At 55.7% G+C, this 20773-nt stretch overlaps 1 protein-coding gene across 2 annotated transcripts in view; it reads left to right on the plus strand.

Moving 5' to 3' along the window:
* Nucleotides 1-17199, plus strand: part of CA12 (carbonic anhydrase 12) — a 55158-nt gene extending 37959 nt beyond the window's left edge. For both annotated transcript variants that reach the window (XM_084889318.1, XM_084889319.1), the window contains 7 exons: nt 77-172; nt 1227-1290; nt 1464-1621; nt 2296-2422; nt 11890-11922; nt 12768-12855; nt 14025-17199. In XM_084889318.1, coding sequence (XP_084745444.1) covers nt 77-172; nt 1227-1290; nt 1464-1621; nt 2296-2422; nt 11890-11922; nt 12768-12855; nt 14025-14100 — 642 coding nt within the window. In that variant the 3' untranslated portion in view covers nt 14101-17199. The remainder of the gene's footprint in view (nt 1-76; nt 173-1226; nt 1291-1463; nt 1622-2295; nt 2423-11889; nt 11923-12767; nt 12856-14024) is intronic.
* The last annotated feature ends 3574 nt before the right edge of the window (nt 17200-20773 follow it).

Here is a 20773-nt window from a genome sequence, read left to right on the forward strand (position 1 = left end):
GGCTCCAGTCTCTTGCAAAAGCCGGAAGTTCCCAGGACTCGCCCATCCCTCATACGCGGCTTCTCGCCCCCTGCAGCTGCACATTGTCCATTACAACTCGGACCTGTACCCCAACGCCAGCACCGCCAGCAACAAGTCAGAAGGCCTCGCCGTCCTCGCTGTTCTCATAGAGGTAAGAGAGGTTAAGAGGGGCTTTGAGTGAAGTTTGAAGCTGGGATGATAGCAGACTGGGCCTTTGGTTCCATGCACACCGGTGTCTTGCCCCCAGAGCAGGGGGGCGGGGGTGGAGTATTCCCCATAGAGTTCCTTCTCTCTTGGCCTGGAGGCAGCACGTCCTGTGGCTGAGCAGCAGAAAGGGGCGTGTCCTTTGTGACAACGGGAAAATGCGCCCTAGTCCCCGGCCCCAATGCATAAGGGATGGAATTGCCCAGTTGGACAGGACATGTGAGTGTGAGTGTGTACTAGTGTGACTGTGTATGAGTGTGAGCATGTGTGTGTGTGTGTGTGTGTGTGTGTGTGTGTGTGGTGGTGTGGCGAAGTAGGTATCATTCAGTTCTGTGCCTGAACTCCTGACACAACTCCAGGCACCCAAGGTCCATCCTTAGGGACCCTGGAATGAGTTCTTTCCTAATCCCAAAAAATGGGAACATCTCCTGATTCCCCGGCATCATTTTCCCCTAATGCAGTGGTCGGCAAACTGCGGCCCGCGAGCCACATGCAGCTCTTTGGCCCCTTGAGTGTGGCTCTTCCACGAAATACCACGGCCTGGGCTAGTCTATTTTGAAGAAATGGCATTAGAAGAAGTTTAAGTTTAAAAAATGTGGCTCTCAAAAGAAATTTCAATCGTTGTACTATTGATATTTGGCTCTGTTGACTCATGAGTTTGCTGACCACTGCCCTAATGAGATAGTGTGTGCCTTGTTTCTCAACACGCGCACCGCCTGACCTGGCTCCCTCGAGTTCGGGCTGGCAGCGGGTAACCGGGAGCGCGGGCTACATCCCGCCCAGCATCGGGGTGGAAATAGCACCTTCTGAGCTACAGGAGGCAGGATCGCTCTACCAACCCCGTATCAGCCGGGAGGCCCATCGTATCTGTCCTCGTGAAGGGCATTCTTCAGGGAGGCCTGGCAGAGAGACCATGGCCCCGGCCAAGCTCTCCCATCACCACTGTCGGCCCAGGCTCGCCTATAGGAATCTCTCCCAGTCCATCCCTGTCTCTGTTGCAGATGGGCTCCTTCAATCCCTCCTATGACAAGATCTTCAGTCACCTTCAGCACGTCAAGTACAAAGGTGAGGGAGGGGTCCTGGGTTGCCGCGTCGCCCTCTGTTGGGACGGGTGCAGTGACTCCCGTGGGACCTGAAGGAAAACGGATGCGGAGGGCAGGTGCCTGGGGCCAGAAAGGGGCTCGTTCACGTTTCTCGGCTCAGTCACCGGCTCCGCATCCCCCTCCCTGTCTCTCCAGGCCAGGAAGTGCACATTCCCGGCTTCAGCATTGAGGAGATGCTTCCTGAGAGGCCGGCTGAGTACTACCGCTACCGAGGCTCCCTGACCACGCCGCCCTGCAGCCCCACGGTGCTCTGGACGGTGTTCCGGAACCCCGTGCACATTTCCCGGGAGCAGGTGAGTGAGCGCCGGCCCCGCCAGGCACCACCGTAGCCTCCCCAGCTGCTTGCTGTCCTCACTTAGAGCTTCACTGGCTCCTCCTGTTCCAACTGCCCAAATGTCACGGGTGCCTCGGGAGCACCGTGTGCGGCTATCAAGTCAAAGGGACACGAACCCGTCACCACCGTCCTTTAAAAGAGCTGCTTTTTAAAGAGTTGCTGGAACTCTTGGCTCTGTCACTAGCCAGCGTTGATACCACCAGTCTCTTCAAATCTAACCCTCACTTTCATCACCTGTGCGGTCAGAGGGGCAGAGGTGGCTGCTGAGGCTCCTGGCCTTCCGTCTCGCAATAGACTGTAAGCTAGAGGGCAGAGATTCCCATTTCCTCATTGCATCAGCCCCAGCTCCCCGGTTTCTGAACCGATTCTGAGTTGCACACAGGTGGCAGGCACACCCTGGAGGTATCTGCACTCGCCTTCCCCAAGCCTGGGAGGGGGGAAGACAGATCACCTTACCCCCCCGGGCCCGGTCACCCAGAGGCCTGCAGGGGAGGGGGCCGTTCTCTGGCCTTCCCGCTGCTCTCTGCTGAGTCTCTCTCTGCCAAGGCGCTGGGGGCAGAGAGGGGGAAGTCCCCTATGAGGTCAGGCCAGGGGCCCTCACTCTGCCTGAGGGTGTGTGCCCCGCTCCCGCAGCTGCTGGGTCTGGAGACAGCTCTGTACTGCACACGCGAGAATGACCCATCGCCCAGGGAAATGGTCAACAACTTCCGGCGGGTGCAGAAGTTTGATGAGAGGCTGGTGTACATCTCCTTCCAACAAGGTGAGGGCTGCAGGGCGTGGGGGGAATGTGGTGCCAAGCATCCTTTGCTCTTTCCCCCTCGCCCCCTCTCCCCGCCCCTCAGGCTTTGTCCCGATGCCCTTGGGTGGGTTATGAGCACTGTGGCCACCGCGGGAACCGGGGTGCATGAGGAGCTATTGTGTGGGGGGTTCACTGAGATCTCCCTTCGTGCTCTCGCCTTCCCTGAGCTTTCGTGGGGAGCGCAGACCGGAGTCCTCGTTAAGCCTGGGAGTCTCCCACAGCTGGGAGAGAGAGAATGCTCCGGGGACTCTGCTCTGGAGACCTACGCCTCCTCCTGAGGCATGGGGCAGCCCTGTTTCATGGGATCACACCGCTCACTTCTCCTTCCAGGCTTTCTTAGCCCCAAGGCCCATCCCCAGCCTTGCTGGGTGGTTTGCCACCAGCACCATCAATGTCCAGGGTGCCCTCTGGGAGGAGGCGCATCCCTGGGCACAGCAGCTCATGGTCCAGGGTGGCAGGCCCCTCAGGCAGGCAAGCGCCGGCACTCACTGCCTTTCTGCCTCCTCCCCTGGAAGCTGCTCAGGCACCGGCACAGCAGCTACTGAAGGAAACTAACAGTTCGCTGTATCCCTACCCCCGCTGCTGTGACAGCCCACTCTCCCTTTTAAACCCAGAACTGTAACTCCCCATCCCGACTTGCTGGGCACCTACTTCCATACTGCAGGGTCTGGGAAAAGGGGGGAAGGGAGCACTCCTGGGACGCACGCCCTTCTTCAAGCCTCCAAGGTTACTCTCTCCCTGCAGATGCTTGAGCTTTCCCCACCTTGGGAGTCTCAAGTGGTCAGGGAGGCCGGTGGAAGGACACATCACAGGGGCCGACCTGGGCCAGGTGTGCATATTTAGAGATGGCCCCTGCGCCCACGTGTGCCAACTCTCCTTGCCAGCTCTCCGCCTTGCTTTGTTCCTTTCTTATTGTGTGAGATTCTAAATGTCACCTACTAAGCTTAGTAAACATATGCAGATTGTATTTCAAAGCCCTGGTTAGAAAGCTGTAGAAGCACGCCCTTCTGAGTCACCCGTACCTCCGGTCACTAGTAGGTCCTCCTCTGTCCGTTGCTTGATCAAGAACTGCCCATGAACTTATCTTCTGTGTTCTCCCCTCCAGATACCACTCGTTAAGGTAATTTCCCTTTTCCTAAGGTGACCAGACGTCCCGATTTTTAACAATTTGTCCCGCTTCCCGTGGCATTTTAAAAAATCGGGACTTTTTTAAAACGCCGAGGGACGCGGGACAAATTATTGGAAAATCGGGACTGTCTGGCCAAAAGCGGGTCGTCTGGTCACCTTACCCTTTCCCTCCATTTTCTGGCCTGAAAACGGAATCTGTGAACCACAGACCTTCCTGAAAGTTGAGAATGTGTGTGATGTGACTAAGAGAGCTCTTAAAGACCTCAGTTGTGCAGAATTCTCCCCCTGGACCCAACCTGGATGTAACCTTCTCCTTTCCTGTTCCTCTAAACCGAGTACATGGGGTCAAAGGTGAAACAGAAATTCCTCATCTCTTAACCAAAACCGAGAACTCTGCCTGCGGAGAAGGGACTTACTTGCCCACGTGGACTGGGCGGACCTGGCTTGTGATTTGAGATGACAATCGGCTCTGTTCTCTGGGCTCGTCTAAACACATTCCAGGGGCCAGGGTGACAAACGCTCCCCTGTGGTCAGAAGACGTAGGTTTAAGAACTCACTCTGTTTCCTCCCGACCACATGATGTGGGCAAACGATGTCCCTGTTTGGCCCTGGATCTCTAGGCCGTGGACTCACAGGCTGGCCCAGTGAGCTGACCCCCTTCCAGGGGTGTGTGCTGACCCTGAGTGGACACTAACGGCCTCCCATCCTGACTTTGCGTTGCAGGGACAGTGTTTGAGGGCGGTTACAGAGGATGAGAAGAAGCCATGCAGGAGCTTGAGGCTGACATCCCAAAGTAACCCCTGCGTGTAACGATAAAACTGTGGTGTTGGGAGTAATTAGCCATCTTCTTAGACCGGCGCGGGTCTAAGCTGGCGCTTGTAGAGCGGGCGGTGCCGTCGGGGTGTAGTGGGGTGCTTCGTAGACCGCCCAGGTGGTGAAGGGAGTGGCCCCCAGACCGAGTCCCAGCTTTTAGGACGTCAAGATCAAGGCCCAAATGCAGCGTTGCCACTGCCCGCACCGCCGGGCTCATCCAGAGCTGCCGCTGGCAAGAGCCCAGGCTGGGCCCAGCTCTCTCCTTGGAGGGAGGCTCCATGGCAGTCCCGGCAAACCTGCTCATTTGGAGGCTGATTATAGAAACGTGGCCAGAATTCTCACTTCCAGAGGATGCGGGCAGCAAATGGGGCTGGTACCAAGGAGTAAGGAGGAGGCAGCCCCCCAGGAGTGAGGCCCCAAACCAGGGCTCCGTGTTCGCGAGGCCCTCTCACACCGGCTGCCTCTCTGGGGGTGCAAGTGTGAGGGGGTGCAGGTGTGAGGGGGTGCAGGTGTGAGGAGGTGCAGGTGTGAGGGGGTGCAGGTGTGAGGGGGTGCAGGTGTGAGGAGGTGCGGGTGTGAGGGGGTGCGGGTGTGAGGGGGTGCAGGTGTGAGGGGGTGCAGGTGTGAGGGGGTGCAGGTGTGAGGGGGTGCAGGTGTGAGGAGGTGCAGGTGTGAGGGGGTGCAGGTGTGAGGAGGTGCAGGTGTGAGGGGGTGCAGGTGTGAGGGGGTGCAGGTGTGAGGAGGTGCAGGTGTGAGGGGGTGCAGGTGTGAGGGGGTGCAGGTGTGAGGAGGTGCGGGTGTGAGGGGGTGCAGGTGTGAGGGGGTGCAGGTGTGAGGAGGTGCAGGTGTGAGGAGGTGCGGGTGTGAGGGGGTGCAGGTGTGAGGAGGTGCAGGTGTGAGGGGGTGCAGGTGTGAGGGGGTGCAGGTGTGAGGGGGTGCAGGTGTGAGGAGGTGCAGGTGTGAGGAGGTGCGGGTGTGAGGGGGTGCAGGTGTGAGGAGGTGCAGGTGTGAGGAGGTGCAGGTGTGAGGGGGTGCAGGTGTGAGGGGGTGCAGGTGTGAGGAGGTGCAGGTGTGAGGAGGTGCGGGTGTGAGGGGGTGCAGGTGTGAGGAGGTGCAGGTGTGAGGAGGTGCAGGTGTGAGGGGGTGCAGGTGTGAGGGGGTGCAGGTGTGAGGGGGTGCAGGTGTGAGGGGGTGCAGGTGTGTGGGTGAGCCTGCTGGTCAGTGAGAGCCCGGGGCGGTTTGGACTTGATTATTTGCACACTGTCTCCGAGGCGTGTTTGCAATTAGGTGTGGTTCCCTCGGGGTTTTCTCTGGAAGTTGTCAGGAACAGCGGAGTTGGAAAACTGCCCGAAGAAAGGTCACCGGAAGGAAATCCTCTGGGAGAGAAAGTACATGGACATTGAGAGGAGGATCTGAGACTTAGCCAGAGCGGAACGATTTAACGTGAGCCTGCCTCTTCCTCGGCTGTGCTCAGAAAGGAGGACGGACCTGGGTTCTGTGCTCAAGGGCGTGTCATCTAACCATGACTGAGCCCCACGGCAGGGCTTCCCAGCCCGTGCATTTGGGACTGGATGGTTCTTGCTGTGGGGCTGTCCCGTGCACTGCAGCTTTGGCAGTGTCTGGTCTCTGCCCACCAGATGCCTGCAGCACCCCAACCTGTAACAGCCACAGCTGTCTGCAGATGTGGCCAGATGTTTCTGGGGCGGAGGGGCAAAATTGCCCTGATGGAGAACTACTGCCCCAGGCGTGGACAGGGACTTTTCTGTCACAGGACTCCAGAGTGTTACACCACGAGCCCTGGGAAGGAGGTTTGTAATCTTCGGGGTGAATAGTTCTCTCACCCATTTCTCTTAGCCTTGGACATACCCCATTATATAAAAAGATACTCAAGTTCTACAGGAACACGAGGCCCAGAGTCCCTCTTGGGTTTGATTGTTTGGCATGAGAAACCCCAAGCTTATTATTTCAGGGTAACCTTCCTTCTCCAGACTGAGAATGCCATGTGGCACTAGAGTCACCACCAGGGCTCCTGGTGTAAAACTCTGGAGTTCCCCTCCCTCCCTTTAGGGCAAGGTTTTCTCGCGTTGCTGCCTTTGGTGAAAATGCCCACTCTTCCCGGAGAGGTGACAGGCAGGCCGGGCACTTTCCACGGCTCCTGCAAGGTGCCTCCACTGAGTGACACAAACGGAAGCTGGACTGAGGAGGGGAGAGCAGGCTCAATGTCCTTACGGCGGGATCCGGAGAGAGGAGCACATCCCGGGACCATTCCCGCCTCACAGGAAGCCAGATGCCCCCGCGAGGAAGGGAAGGCCTGCAGAGGCGGAGTCACTGCAGTCCAGGGGCCCAGTTCTTGGTTCCTGCAAACTGACTCTTCTTAGCCTCAGACACCGACACTGGGTCCAGAGAGCTCGTCCAGCCTGAGTTGTCTAGTTCTATTTTCAACATTGAGGGACAAGAGGAAGCCACAAAGTTTCTATAATCCTGTCTTTAGTGGGCCTGCGTTGAGCAACTGCATGTCCCCGCAGTAGGAGCAGAGCGGGCTGAGGTGCAGGGAGACACAGTGGTGGTGGGGGAAGGGGGAGTGTGGGAGGGGTCTCACCCACAGCAAATCTGTGGAGTAGCCTGATCAGATTCTTCTTGACCCTAAGGAAACCGGGTCGTTTTAGAAAACCTTTAAAAAAGAGGTAGAACCAAAAGCTTACAATGCTAAGATGGCTAATTATCTAATGTTTTGAGACTGGAATGTATGCTGTGTGGTTATTGACCTTGTGTTTCTCAAAGTTCCTGTTTATAAATAAACTCCATGAGACGGGAAAGGATCAGTTCTTCCAGAGCATCCCAATGAGAGCCCAGAGGAGCGCCTGCCTTCCAGCTGCCCCTGGGGGCGGGGCTGGCGGGTCAGGAGTAACATCCACGGGCTGAGCAGCCAGTCCCAGTCCCTTCATCCGAGGCAGCTCACCACCCCTCGGGCTTTCCGCACACAGCCAGGCTAGCTCAGTGGGGAACAGAGAGCCCACCGTGGGCCTTGCCTTGCCCCTAACAAGCCCCTGGCCCAGAGCAGACCGTGTTCAGAAACGACAGTGGGCAAAGAGTCCGGCCGGGAGCTGGAGCTGCCTTGGCGAGGTGGCCTGTGACCTGCCCAACGCCATATCCCCAGCACCACCCACACTGTCAGCCCCCTCCTAGCCTGGCGGCTGTCTCTGGGTGCACACCCCATTTGCTTTGCCTACACTGTTCCCTTTGGGAGGCCCCTCGCCTCTTCCACCTGCAAAACCCTTTCAAAGCCCAATTGCAATCATGTCCTCCCAGAAGTCTTCCCATCCCCCTGACGGCGACTAAGTCTCCTTCAGAGAAGCTGGAGTCACGTGCTGTCTCTGTGACTGAGTTCACCGCAGGGTGGTTTGTTGCCGCACAGAAACAGAAAGATGTCTAGCTTGTCCTCACAAGGGACGATGGGAGTCTTTCTCACTTTTTGTGCCTGGCCCTGTGCCAGGCGCTCATGACAAGTTTGAAAGAATGTAACCAACCAGTCTCCCTTCCCCACACCTCGCCAGCGTCTTCTCTGCAGAATGATTTGAACATAAGCCTGGCGGATTGTTACCATTTAGTTTTATCTTTAATTTTGCTTTGCTATCAGTTTGCCAACAGCATTAAAATCAAGTCATTTATGAAAAACTGAAGATGGGAACTTAGCTGCCAAGCTTTGAAGGCCTGCGGGGGGGGGGGGGGGGGGGGAGTTGCCTGGAGATGCTGCCAGGCTTTCCGGGGCCACGGCCTGATCAGGATAAATGTCCAGTCTCACCATCCTCCCTTCAGCAGGGAGAGGGCCACGCACCCGAGGCCGGCACTGTAACCTGCGCCTACTGACCCTAGAGCCGTGTGGCTCCCTCTCCTGGGCCTGCATTCCTGCAACCTGGAATTCCTGCAAGCCCTCCCTCCGTCCCTTATCATGGTTGTAGAAAACCAGTTCTCTCATGTGATCCCGTAGTATCTTCTCGGCTGATTTATTTGTCAAAATGACTTCTTCCCTGGATTATTTCCTCATAGTGTTCTTAAGGACAAGTCCCCAGGTAGGTCCTCCAAGGATGGTGATGTTCTGCGATGACTGAGCCCTTCTTACCAAAGCATCATCCCGGTGAGGGCTAGCGTGTCGCTGACTGGAGTCCGTGACTTGTCTGAAGCAGGACAGTCAGAATCTTACCATTCGGAATGGGATTACCCAAACGCTCCCTGCCTCTTTCTGTTTTCACTACGTGACATGGCCCCTACCAAAACATGGTCCATACTTTAAAATAATCCTTAGAAAAGGACTGTATTCCTTTTGACTCAGAATTCTGTCTGAGTAAACAGAATTGCCAATGGCCTGGAAAAGGCTGGACTTGTTCCAGGAACTCGGAGCTGTGTCAACGAGGCGCTTGCTCCTCAGCTGGACCTTTCTGTCTGCGCTTGAGGCCTCAGAAGACCTCAAAAGCAGTTAAGCCGCAGCCCTCGGCCCAGCACGATGCCCGTGGAAGCCGCAGCTCCTGAGCCAGCCAGACCAGGTAGCAGTGCCCCCGTGGCAGGCAGCCTGCCCGTCCTCCGAAGCTGTCCCTTCTGGGCGAGGCATGTGACGGTCACGTATCTGTGTGGTTTCCTTGTGAGTGTCGGATCGCCCTGTCTCTGCTCGCCCTGACATGCACCGGAGCACATTACGGAATTCGAACAGATGGCTTCCTCATGTCAGTGCGGCGTGCCCCGTTACCCGCAGCTCGGGGCCTCCTCCCTTGTCTCTCATCCAGGGGCTCTCATGTCCGTCTCTGTCCACAAAGCCTGCGTCCGTTTCTCCTGTCCGTCCCACTGACCTTCAACGGGGACTGCTTGTCTAGTTCACCGTCAGAACCAAACCATTTCTTTGTTGAATCTGCAGATGAATTTCTCAAGCTCTGTCTCTCCCGCATCATCTTCGATGCCGGGTCCCTGCAGCATCCCGGAGGCTGCTGTGATGCAGGCTTTGGTTTCTCTCTCTGGGCCTGGTTCTCCGGTCGCCCCAACAGCTCTCTCTGCGGCCCAGAGCCTCCCGGCTCCCCCTCGCCCTTTAGTTCGTAGATGCTTTGGTGTCCGCCTCCCATGGGACCCCAGCCCGCGGCTTCGCCCCGCTCCGCAGAAAAGCCCTGCTCCCGTGAGGGTTGGTGCTGCAGGAGGCGGGGCGTAGCATCCCGACACCTTCCTGCCTGGGCTTCTGCAGGCGCGTCTCAGAGGTGGCTGACGCTCTGTACTTGCTCAGTCAGGCTGCTTTGCTGAAGCTGCATCGAAGTTGCGGTTGAAAGCTTCTGGCCCAGCCTTGGGGCGCCCCTGGTTGTGGTGCTGGCTCTCCTCTCCCTGTTCCCAAGGAGGGGCCCCCTGGCCCTCACAAGGAGAAAACCAGGCCGTTGTGCACGGGCCCCATGCAGCAGGGGCACTGCTCAGGGAGCCAGGCAGGCGGACTCTCCCTCCACACCAGCCACCAAGCGGGGCTCTTGAGAGAAGCCCATTCCCGGAGGCCCGGCCTCTGCAGGCTGCCCAGCTCCCCAGGCCACGGGGCCGTCACCCCCTCCAGCCCCGGAGCCCTGTCGGCTGTCGGGGCCTGTGGCTCCCGGGACACGTGAGGTGACTGTGAAGGTGGTGATGATAGAAACTGTCATGTTTGAACAGCTCAGCCAAGAGGTTGGGCTTCCTAGTTACAGTCTCCTGTGGTGAGAACTGGTTTGGTACCACAGGCATCTGGAGTTTTAGGAACAAAGAACAAAGGTGTATTTCATCGAAAGGCCTAGAAAGAAAGCCATGACTAGTTGGGGTTTTCTGGGTGGTTGATGTTTTTAAGGTCTTAGAGGCCTCGGTCGCCTCCAGGTTCCTTAAAAGGAAAAACACACCCAATACCAAATTCCAGAGCTCGGAGGCCACAGCCGAGCAGGGAACAAGCATGAGCTGCACAAACACGACACTCTCCCGGGGGAAAGTCGGGTCCTGAGGGCCTCCCGGGCCACACACGGACCTGTGTTCAGGCGGGGGGCCACTTGGGAGGCCATGGGCTACCGGTGGTGGCTGATACGAGTCCCGAGAGCAGGTCACCCTGTGCTTGTGGCCAGCTCCTCCCCACACCTGCCGCTTATCCATACGGCCCCCAGGCCCACCTGGGAAGCCGGACCAGAGACCCCAGGGCCGGCCTTGGACCGGGAGGAGGCTGCAGACTCAGTGTGAGATTGCAGAATCGCAGGGAAGGACACAGGAAGATGGCCCGAGGGAATCAGCCCGACTCTGGCCACATGGCAGAAGGCGTGAGCAGAGCCTCACGGTGTCTCAGGTCTGGTTCCCTAGGGTGTCAAGTGACCCCAGGACAAGGACCTGGCCCTCTGTGGGCACTTCGCACCTGGCCAGGGCTCGGCCAGCTCTCAGGGCCACACGGGCTCTCCTTAGTGCCAGGCTGGGTGGGCCCCTCCTGCACAACCCCTGCCTCCACCGAGAACTGGAGCAAACATCCACACACACAGGCCGCTCGTTCCTCCCGAGTCAGAGAAGCACCAGACAAGAGGGGTGGAGGCAGAGCCTGGTTTAGACGGAGGCCCTGCTGGGAGGAGGAGGGGTGGTTTTAAGAACGGGAAGGAGCAGGCTGGGCAGCCAGAGGCTCCAGGACTGGGCTCCCTGTCCTACCGGAGCAGATGGAGTCACCATGTCCCTCCATTGGGGAGGTCCCAATAGGCTAAGGTAGTTAGATGTCCTGCTTTTGGCGGGACAGTCCCGATTTTTAACAATTTGTCCCGCGTCCCGAGGCATTTTTTAAAAAAAGTCCTGATATCGGGACACGGGACAAATTGTTAAAAATCGGGACTGTCTTGCCAAAAGCGGGACGTCTGGTCACCTTACGATAGGCTGACTACAGGATCTCACCTTAGGCACTGGGCACTATGTCAGCCCCACTAAGGACGCCTAACTCGCCCCATTATCTGCCACAGTAGCTGCTGAGAGAAGCCGCACTCCGCTGGTCCCACGTGGCACAGGAGGGAGGCTGGGGCGGAGGCGTTCCTCGTTTATCCAGTGGGGCCGGAGTAATAAATAATAGCACCAAACCAGGACAACAGGCCTGGCTGGGGACGGAGCAGAAGTGTGGGGACAGGTTCCAACCACTCTCTGCCAGCCCCGCCAGCCAGACACGGCCGGCTCCTGGCTGGGGAAGAGGGGCGGGTACCAGAGAGCCAGGTGACAGCCTGCCATGCAGAGGGGGACGCTTAGCTTCCTCACCTGCCACCTGGGCCGCTTCGTATGAGAAGCTGAAGTCCGGCCCAGGCAAAGAGCCTGCTGTGATCAGAGAACATCGGGAGGAGGGATCACTGTGGGATCCCCTCGGCAGGCCATGCCCTCCACCCCGTCCGCCTAGTACCACCAAGCCGACAACAGGTAGAGCTTCCACACACTGGCCATGCCCACCACGGCTTGACTCGGTTAACTTCCCATCTTTTCCTTCCCTTTCGAAGAGCGAGACCTCACCTCCGCAGGACTGAGCCTGGGTACGTGGCCGCCGGCCGTGCATGCTGCCGCGGGTGATGGCTGTGATTCTCAGTGTGATCTGGGCCTGCGGCTCTTCCTGCTCCTCCTCTGTGCTCCTCTGTGCTGCTGCTCTGGCTCCGGCCCTTCCCACTGTGGGTCTCACCCTCACCCCTCTCTCTCTCTGATTCAAAGGGGCACCGCCAATCAAACGCTCCCCTAATGAAAGACCTAATCACTCCGTACAGCACGTGTGCATTCACAGAGCCTGTCTCCGATCTCGGTTGGCCATGGTGGAAAGCCATTGCCTGACAACATGCCTGGGCCCCAGGGGGAGGTGGGGGGGTTGGCGAGGTGACCTCGGGGAGGGGCCCATGGTTGTTTTTGGACTGTTTAGAGCTGTGCAATGGAACTTGGGGGGCAACCCTGATACAGAGGCACCCCAGTGGGCCTTAAGTCCAATAAGCAAAGGTGGAATAAGTTCTTATTCTGTAGCCCAGGGTTTCTCAAAGGCTGGTACATGAACCACATACATCAGCATCAGCTTGAGGAGTTTTAATAAGAAGGCAGATCCTTGGGCTCCACCCCAGACTAAATTGGAGTCTCTGAGGGTTGGACTCAAAAAAAGTCTATGTGTTAAGCTCTTCAGACGATCCTGGTGCCCATTTGAGAACCCCTGCTGGACAATGACCACAGTCTGCAAGTGGCCCCTCTCAGTACTCCAGCCAGTCCTGCTCAGACCAGAAATGGGGAATGACACCTTCCAGTGGATGATTATGTTCCTGCCATGTGCTGTCACACCATGTGCTGTGGGGAAAGAGGAAGGGGAGGGAGGCATGTTAACACGTGTTCACTGCCTCTTCACCAGGAATCATTCTTTCGGTGGCCCTGGCTTGCATCCTCGGCATCTGCATCGTCCTGGCAGTGTCCATCTGGCTTTTCAGAAGGAAGAAGAGGTGAGCTGGTTTTGCTGGGAAGCAGGGGTGGGTGGCCTATGTGTCCATGAGGAGGAATCCGTCTGGGAAGGCAGCCCTTGCCCCCGGTACCAACACGGCCTGGGAGCACTGATTCCCACACGCCCCTGGCTCAGCCTCCTTTGCATGAGATGCTGGTCGTACAAGGGTCGTTACGCTGGAGGTTCTGCCAGCCTGGCTGCTGTGGCTAAAACCTTGGATGGGGCTCTGGGTGGTGGTGGTGGTGGGCGGGGGGGGGAGTCCCATTTGCCTAAATGTAAGCAGCAAGGCTGTCTTCCAAGACCTTTACATCTGGTGTGTCTTCTTCTTCTTCTTTTTTAATTTATATATATATATATATATATATATATATATATATATATACTTTTTATTGAATTAATTGGGGTTATATTGGTTAATTCTGTACAATGTACAATTCTGTAATACATCATCTGAATATTGTGTGTACACCCCCCAGGGTCTAATTTCCTTCCATCACTACTTGTCCTCCCTTTTCCCTCTTTCACCCTCTTCTACATCCCTTCCCCCTGGTACTGTTGTCTGTGTCTACAAATTTGATTTTCTTAACCCCTTCACTTTTTCACCCAGCCCCTCAACCTCCTGACAGCTGTCAGTCGTTCTCTGTACCTATGAGTACGTTTCCATTTTGTTTATTTATTTTGTTCGTTAGATTCCACATATGAAATCATATGGTATTTGCCTTTTATGAATCCCAAAAGAAACACGAAGGAAAACTTCATTTTCCACTCACTTTAGCTATAGTGCCCTCTGCTCATATTTCATTGTTATGTTTGTTTTTCCCCCCTAAAACCCAATGGATGTTTCCTGGCATGAAAAAAGAAAAAAAAAAAAAAAAAAGGTTGCCAGGAACCCTGCAATGGAGTCAAAGGTTTGAAGCAAGGGTGGTAACGAGACCTTCTTCAAAACGCAGGCCTAGCACTGCCAGGCATTAAAAAGGAACAGCTGGACAATGAGCTGATCCCATCTTGGTTCATGCTTTAGATGCAGCCATTCCCGCTGAAAACAGACAGAAAAGGTCCCGAGACAGGAATGTGGTCCCTAAAACTCGCCTCATTTCCTAGCTGAGCAAAGCTGTGCTCGGCCTCTCTCCCCCTTTGACTAATGAGCTGTGTGTGTCCCTCTCCTTCCAGCAGTAAGAAAGGCGGTGGCAATAAAGGCGTCATTTACAAACCGGCCCTCAGGAAGGAGGCGGAGGCCCACGCCTGAGGCCCGGCACTGCAGGCGCCCCAGACGGACTTTGCTTTGGATGCTTTCACACGGCGGCGGCCTGGACACTGGAGCTACCTGAAGGTTCTGTGCAGCTCACCCCACAAACACCCCAGACCCGTGGGGGCCTCTAGTGGGGTGCCCCCCACCCTGATGCGCGACCTCTCCCAGGGCGATCGTCGATGGGAGAGCTCGCCCGGGAGCGGGGACTCGGAGCTGTGTGCTTCATCTGTGTGAGACCAGAAGAGGTCGGGGCTCTGGGGACACACACCACGTCGCTGTGGGGGCTGCGATAATGGGAAGTCACTTTTCTCCAGGGGTTGACTCAGGTCAAAGGTCAGCTCCTTGTCCAAGCTTTCTCACCAGCACGTGCCCATGTGCACCCTCTGCTTTGTTTTGCTTTGAAGACTCAGGTCTTGCCTCAGGGAAGCCGGTGTTGTCTTCCTCTGACCCTCCTGCTGTGACACGACCTTTAGTCTGACCTTGCCACCTGGGCAGTGGGGGGGGGGGGGTTGGGGGGGATGGTGGAGTGGGAAGCACAGGCACAGGGTCGGGGTCCCTGAGATGAAAGAAAGGAGATGTTCTTTGAAAGATGGAAGGGCATCTTCGCAGTCCTGTCCTTTGAGTCAGACAGGCCGACCAGACCTTAGAGAGCATGGGAGACACGGTCTGAGGGATCTTGGGAGCTGTGAGGTGAGAAGGACAGAGTAGGAAGCCCGAGCCCACATGCCCGTCCGGGGGGCAGTGCGGGTTGATGCTCTGTAGATGTCACCCATAATTGGGCCGCCCCTGGAACAAGAGCTGTTGCTTTCTCTCTCCTGAGCAGACGTGAGTTCTGAGAATCTAGGAAATAGGCAGAAGCAAAGTGACTGATGAGCTTTGACTCTTTTGCTTCAATTTCATTTCTCACTCCTTCGTGGGACTGGGATTTGGCTACTTCTCTGAGGACCGAGCACAGCTTAGTCAAAAGGCATTTTCAAGGCATGACAGCAGGGCGTTTTCTGTGCCGGGCTGTCAACAAACGAAAGGACTGTTCTCAAGACCCCTCACGGTCTCCCCCGCAAGACCCAAGGCAGCTCCCGAGGAGACAACTCCTCCACCGTCCCCTCCGATGGAAGAGCCCAGGCCCGAGCAGGGGCCCCCGCTGCAGCCTCTGGGGCCAGCACCCCCAGCTCCCAGAACCCGCTGGTTCCCAGCCTCATCTGACAGCATGGAATGTCCCCCTGAAGCACGGGTCCCTTTCTGTCCTCCCTTCCCTCCTGCTCTCCCCCTGACCCCCACAGGTCTTCGCCACTCTCCACTCTCACCGCCGCCCTCGTGAGCAGGCCTGCGCCTCTGCGGCGTGTGCCTGGCAGTTACCCCTGACCCCGCGGCGCCAGGGAGACGTGGGTGTCGCGAGCCTCTGGCAGGGCCGGGGTCTGGGCGGCCTCGCATGCTGCGGCCAGCACACCTGACGCTGGTCCACCGACAGCAGGGACAACCCTGTGGGACCAGCGACGTGAACGAGGCAATGCTTTCTTGGCCTCGGCCCAACATGGCCCTCAGAAACCAACCCGAGCCGCCCCTGCGCAGTGGGGCCCACTCAGAAAGCTCTCTGCGCCTTTGGCAGATACATTTTGAGAACAGAGAGATCACTGTGCCTGGCAATGGCTTTCATAAGAAGAAAGACTCACTGGGCAGTGAAAGCGGTGGCATTTCTCTCTCTCTCTCTCTTTCTCACACACACACACACTCACACACACACACACACACACACAGCCCAGGCTCTGGCGTCCCTGGCCTCCCGGCTGAGAAAAACCAAGCCAGGGAAGTGAGCAGAGGCTCCCAGAGCCAGCAGGCGCCCTCCCTCCCAATCCTCCCCTCTGGGACTGGGACCCTCCCCTCCGGCTCTCACGGACCCCACTGGCCCGGCCGCCACGGAGGGAGGGAAACCTGTGCGAGGGAAGGGGTGGGGGGTGGCCTGGCTTCGTGCCTCTCACTCGTGGGGGTCAGGAGTCTCTCCATTTCGTTTCTTCAGTTTCATCTGATAAAACAGTAAAAACTGACACCTGTTTTCTTAATAGATATTCTAAGATTTTGCCGCATGGACTATTCATTGCATTTCAAGTTCAGACCTTAACTTCTTCCCCCTTCCACTCAGCTCTCCGAGCGCCTCCTGGCTGGCCCTTGGGGAGCACCGGGGTCCGCAGCACCCCTCTGTCCCCGTGCCTGGGACGGAGCACGGCCACTGTGACGAAGGTCTGTTCAGCACTTATGTTTTTATTGTAAGGATGATTGTAATGAAGACACTGTAAATATGAGAAATTATAAATAAAGTTTTTCACAGGAGACTGATTTTGGGAGGTGAGGGGAAAGCACGTGGCAGTTCCCAGGGTAGGGTGACAAGTAACCAATCAGAATGAACAGCAGAGCCGTCTGCATCCGGGTCTTAGCACCTGGCTCCAAAGGTCCCACACGGAGGTCCTTCGTCCCTTTAGGGCGGGGGAGGCCTGTGGCGCCTGCAGCCCAGGGTCACAGCCGCTTCCCCGGAAGTGATGAGGGAAAGAGCCTTGAAAACTAAGTCAGAAGAAAAGAGCAAGCTATTCTTCACCAAAGTGCCATGAGCACGGGAAACGGGTCGCATGTCCCTTTACTAGATATTCTACCTCGTAGGGTGGCAGCCTCTCTTGGTTGCCTGAATGTGACCTCATTCTGGATCCTTTTTACAAAACACACTGTCCCCCTCCTGCCATCTCTTGTCTAAGTCCAGACTTCAGATTCCGGTTTGCTGAAGAAGCCAGGCCACCGTGGTGTACTTGACTTTCTTAGGAAAGCTCCCGGCTCTCACTCAGTCGCCCCAGGGTGGAGATGGGTGCCGTGGAAGTCACCCCCCATGTCCCCCCACAGCCCTTGCCCCGCTCCCTGCTCTCAGCTCCCTGGCAGTGAGGACGGGAAGTGTGGTGACAAGAGCCACAGGCTGGCCGAGGAGACCCCAGTCGTCCCTCAGCGTGGCCATTGCCTCCTCATCGAAATCCAGCCAAATGGACAAGCTAAGCACACAGCCCAGCAGGAATACAATAAAATATAATGCAAGACGTGACATTTTAAAGTTCTAGTAGCCACACCAAAAAAAAAGGTAAAAGAAACCAGTGACATTAATTTTAGTATATTGTATATAACCCAATAGATCCAAAATACTATAGTTTCAACATGTGACCAATATTTTTATATGAAAGATTTTCATTCATGTATTGTTTTTTCATAGCAAGTCTGAAATCTAGTGTGTATTTTACACTTCTAGCACATCACAATTCAGAGACTCCATTTTCATTGAAAACATTTTATCCATATTTAGACTACATAAAATTTATAGTTGGAAAAGCAGATTTACATACTCGCTCCAAATACACCCAGAAGTTTTCCAAATAACTGAATCAATGGTCAGCTTTTAAATTTAAACTTCTGAAAATAAAATAAATAGAGTCTCTCTCGTCTCACTGACCACCCTCCAGTGCTCAGGCGGCCCATGTGGCCAGGGCAGGACGGCCCTGTGCGGATGTGGGACGCTGACCTCCTCCTTTGAGAGGTTAGACCCAGAGGACTTTCACACAAAGATAGACACTGGCAGAAAGCTCTGGAAGGGCGTGAGGGGCGGGGGTGGGAGACAGAGGATAGGAGGACTGGGAGGCAGATACAGAGGGCGGAGGGCGGTAGGAAAGAGGGCAGGTGGAAAATCAGGCCTAGGCGAACAGACCAGCTGACCTTAGACCAGCTGCAGGCCTCCTCCCACCTCCTTCCCTGGCTCAGGAAGGAGCACGCCCCAGCCCTCCCTGCCCTGGCCATGCCTCTGGGCCATGCCCCGGAATCCAGGTGCTCGGCAGTGACTCCAGCCTGGGGCGCCCCAGTGCCTTGTGGGAAAGTTCTGGCTGTGGACACAAGGGCGCCTGGTTAATTGCCAGGAACCTGATGATGTGGGACCCTGACCCAGGGCTATCTGCTTCCCCACCCAACCCCCCCCTCCTTGGTCCTGACATTCCTGCACCTGACAAGGCAGTCTCCACTCCAGCTCCAAGGGGACCAGCACCTCTTGGATTGTCAGTGGTGCCTCTGTTAGAACAAGTCACCTTGCTTCCTTCGAGGCGGGGGGAGAAGTCTGGAGGCCCACTTAGAAGAGGAAACCAGACCTCTGGGGCTGCCCGCGGGGAAGCGGGGTGTCACCTGTGCAGTGGGCACTGCTCTGGCATCACCATCCATGTCCACACTGGAAATGGCCTGGCAGGCACACATGGCCCAGGGTGTGGGGGAAGGTGTGGAGGGTCCCCATGCCTCACCCGGGCCCTCTCATTATTGAATGTCTGGGCAGAGAGGTAAGGGCCCAAGTGCTTTGTGGTATGGAATGACTCGCCATAACAATTTATTGCAACCAGAGGTCAGCATATCATTGTGACTGCAGGTCGCCCCGGGCTTCAGTGTTGCCTCTCACTTGTTTACCTTCCCTCCAACAACCCAGGGGAGAGGGAGCCAGGCCCTCGTCTTACAGGTGGGAACCGAATCCAGGGCTCTGGCTCTGGGCTAAGCCGAGGCTGCACAGCTCCTGCGGTGCCAGGATCTCCAGGGACAGTGTGGGGTGCACCTTCCACAGCTCCGGTGGCATGGAAACACCTTCTTGTAATAGAATTTACTGTGCAGATCTCACTCATGCTGTAACCTCATAAAACCCCACAGGCTGAAGGCACTAAAGAGTCTCTGCCAATGATTTCTGGAAAGTCAACAACGACCCCCTGCCTCCAATCTGCCTGGTAACATTAAACCCTGGCCTCTGGTCAGGAAAGTCTGACCAAGGAGTGACAACTGAAAGCGAGCAAAGGAGTCAGCCCAGCACTGGGCAGGTGCAGATTCAGCAGAACAGATTCCCAAGGACACATTCACTGAACCCTCCCTTTTCCTAAGGCTGAACTGGGGAGAAGGAACACACCTACACAGTGTAATTCCATCTGTATACAATTCCAAAGTATGCAAACTCCAGGGACAGAAACAGGTTAGTGGTTGGCTGGGGATGAGGTGGGGAGGACGGGGGATGAAGGGATTGCGAAGGGGCAGGAGAAATTGTTGAGGTGAAGATGTGTTCATTACCTTGATGGTGGTGATGGTTTCTCCACATATGTCAAAACTGTTCACGTTTTATACTTTAAATATGTGCCATTTATCTTATATCAATGATAACTTAATAAACCGCCCTAACTGGTTTGGCTCAGTGGGTAGAGCATTGGCCTGCAGACTGAAGGGTCCCAGGTTCAATTCCGGTCAAGGGCATGTACCTTGGTTGCAGGTACATCCCAGTAGGGTGTGTGCAGGAGGCAGCTGATTGATGTTTCTAACTATCCTTCTCCCTTCCTCTCTGTAAAAAATCATTAAAATATATATTAAAAAAAAAAAAGGATAACCTGCAAAAAAAAAAAGGGGGGGAGTGAAATACTCCCCCACCTTCAGCCCGATGACACCCTGCCTGTTCTGGCAAGTCCATCCAGACCTTATCCTCCTGGTCCATCTGGAAACGTGGTGGGCACCCAGGCAGCATGGTCGCTGTTCACCTGGCTGGACATGACCGCTCGATACTCTTAAGTCAAAGTCATTATTTCTGCCTGAGTTCACTCATTTCAAATATTAACTTTTAATTACCTGCAACGAAGACAACAAACCTAGGGCCTCTGGGTTCAAGGGCAGACTGACACTGGCCAGCAACTCCGTGTCAGTGACGACAGAGTCGCCCGGCTCCTCTGGCAGGAGCAGGCTCTCCTGCAGAGGCAGCGACATCACCAGTTAGCGCCTCGCTGAAACTGGCTTCCCGAGCTACCAGACACCCAACGGCAGCTCTCGGGCATCGTAGCTCCCCTCCTTCCTGACCACCCAACACACAACCATCTGAGAACCTTTCCTGAACACGGCCCCTGCTTTCTGCGGAGAGCCTGCATGGCCAGGAACTCATCGTTCCCTCCCAGTCGCTGCGTGAAATGTGGATTGATCTCCTACGATACCGTTATACACCAAGAAATAGGTATTTGGTCCCCAGGTCCTGGCACAGAGTTCTGAAATATTATTCACGATAAGCCCCTAAGCCTTACCTAAGTTTATGCTAAGGAGCTGATGCTTAGATGGGAGGGTGCTGCTTGTCAGAGGGACCAACCATCAGAGTGAACTGGACCTTTTAGCCCCACTCCCCGACCTCCAGGGAGTTCAGTCACCGATGGCCGATGATTTAATTAATCATGTCTTCATAATGGAGCCTCCATACAAATCTTAGAACCAGAGGTTCAGAGAGCTTCCAATAAAGGCAGGTGCCGGGAGGGTGGTGCACGCAGGAGGACAAAGAAGCTCTGAATTCCTTCTCCAAACCTCGATCTATATTCCTGTTTATCTGGCTACTCATCTGTACCCTTTATAATACATGTAACTATAAGTAAATGTGAGCTAGTCTAAGTTTTGTGAGCTGTTCTGACCAATTATCAGACTTGGGGAGAGATCATGGGAACCCACAATTTAGAGCTGGTTCACCAGATTAAAGGATTAAACAAAAACAACAACAACAACAGAAAAAAACACTCCTAGACACAGACAGCAGTATGGTGATTACCAGAAGGAAAGGGAGTTGGGGCAGGTACAAGAGGGTAACGGGGAGGTAAATGGTGACGGAAGG

Source organism: Pipistrellus hanaki, assembly GCF_964339955.1.
Source record: "Pipistrellus hanaki genome assembly, chromosome: 1".
Lineage (NCBI taxonomy): Eukaryota > Metazoa > Chordata > Mammalia > Chiroptera > Vespertilionidae > Pipistrellus > Pipistrellus hanaki.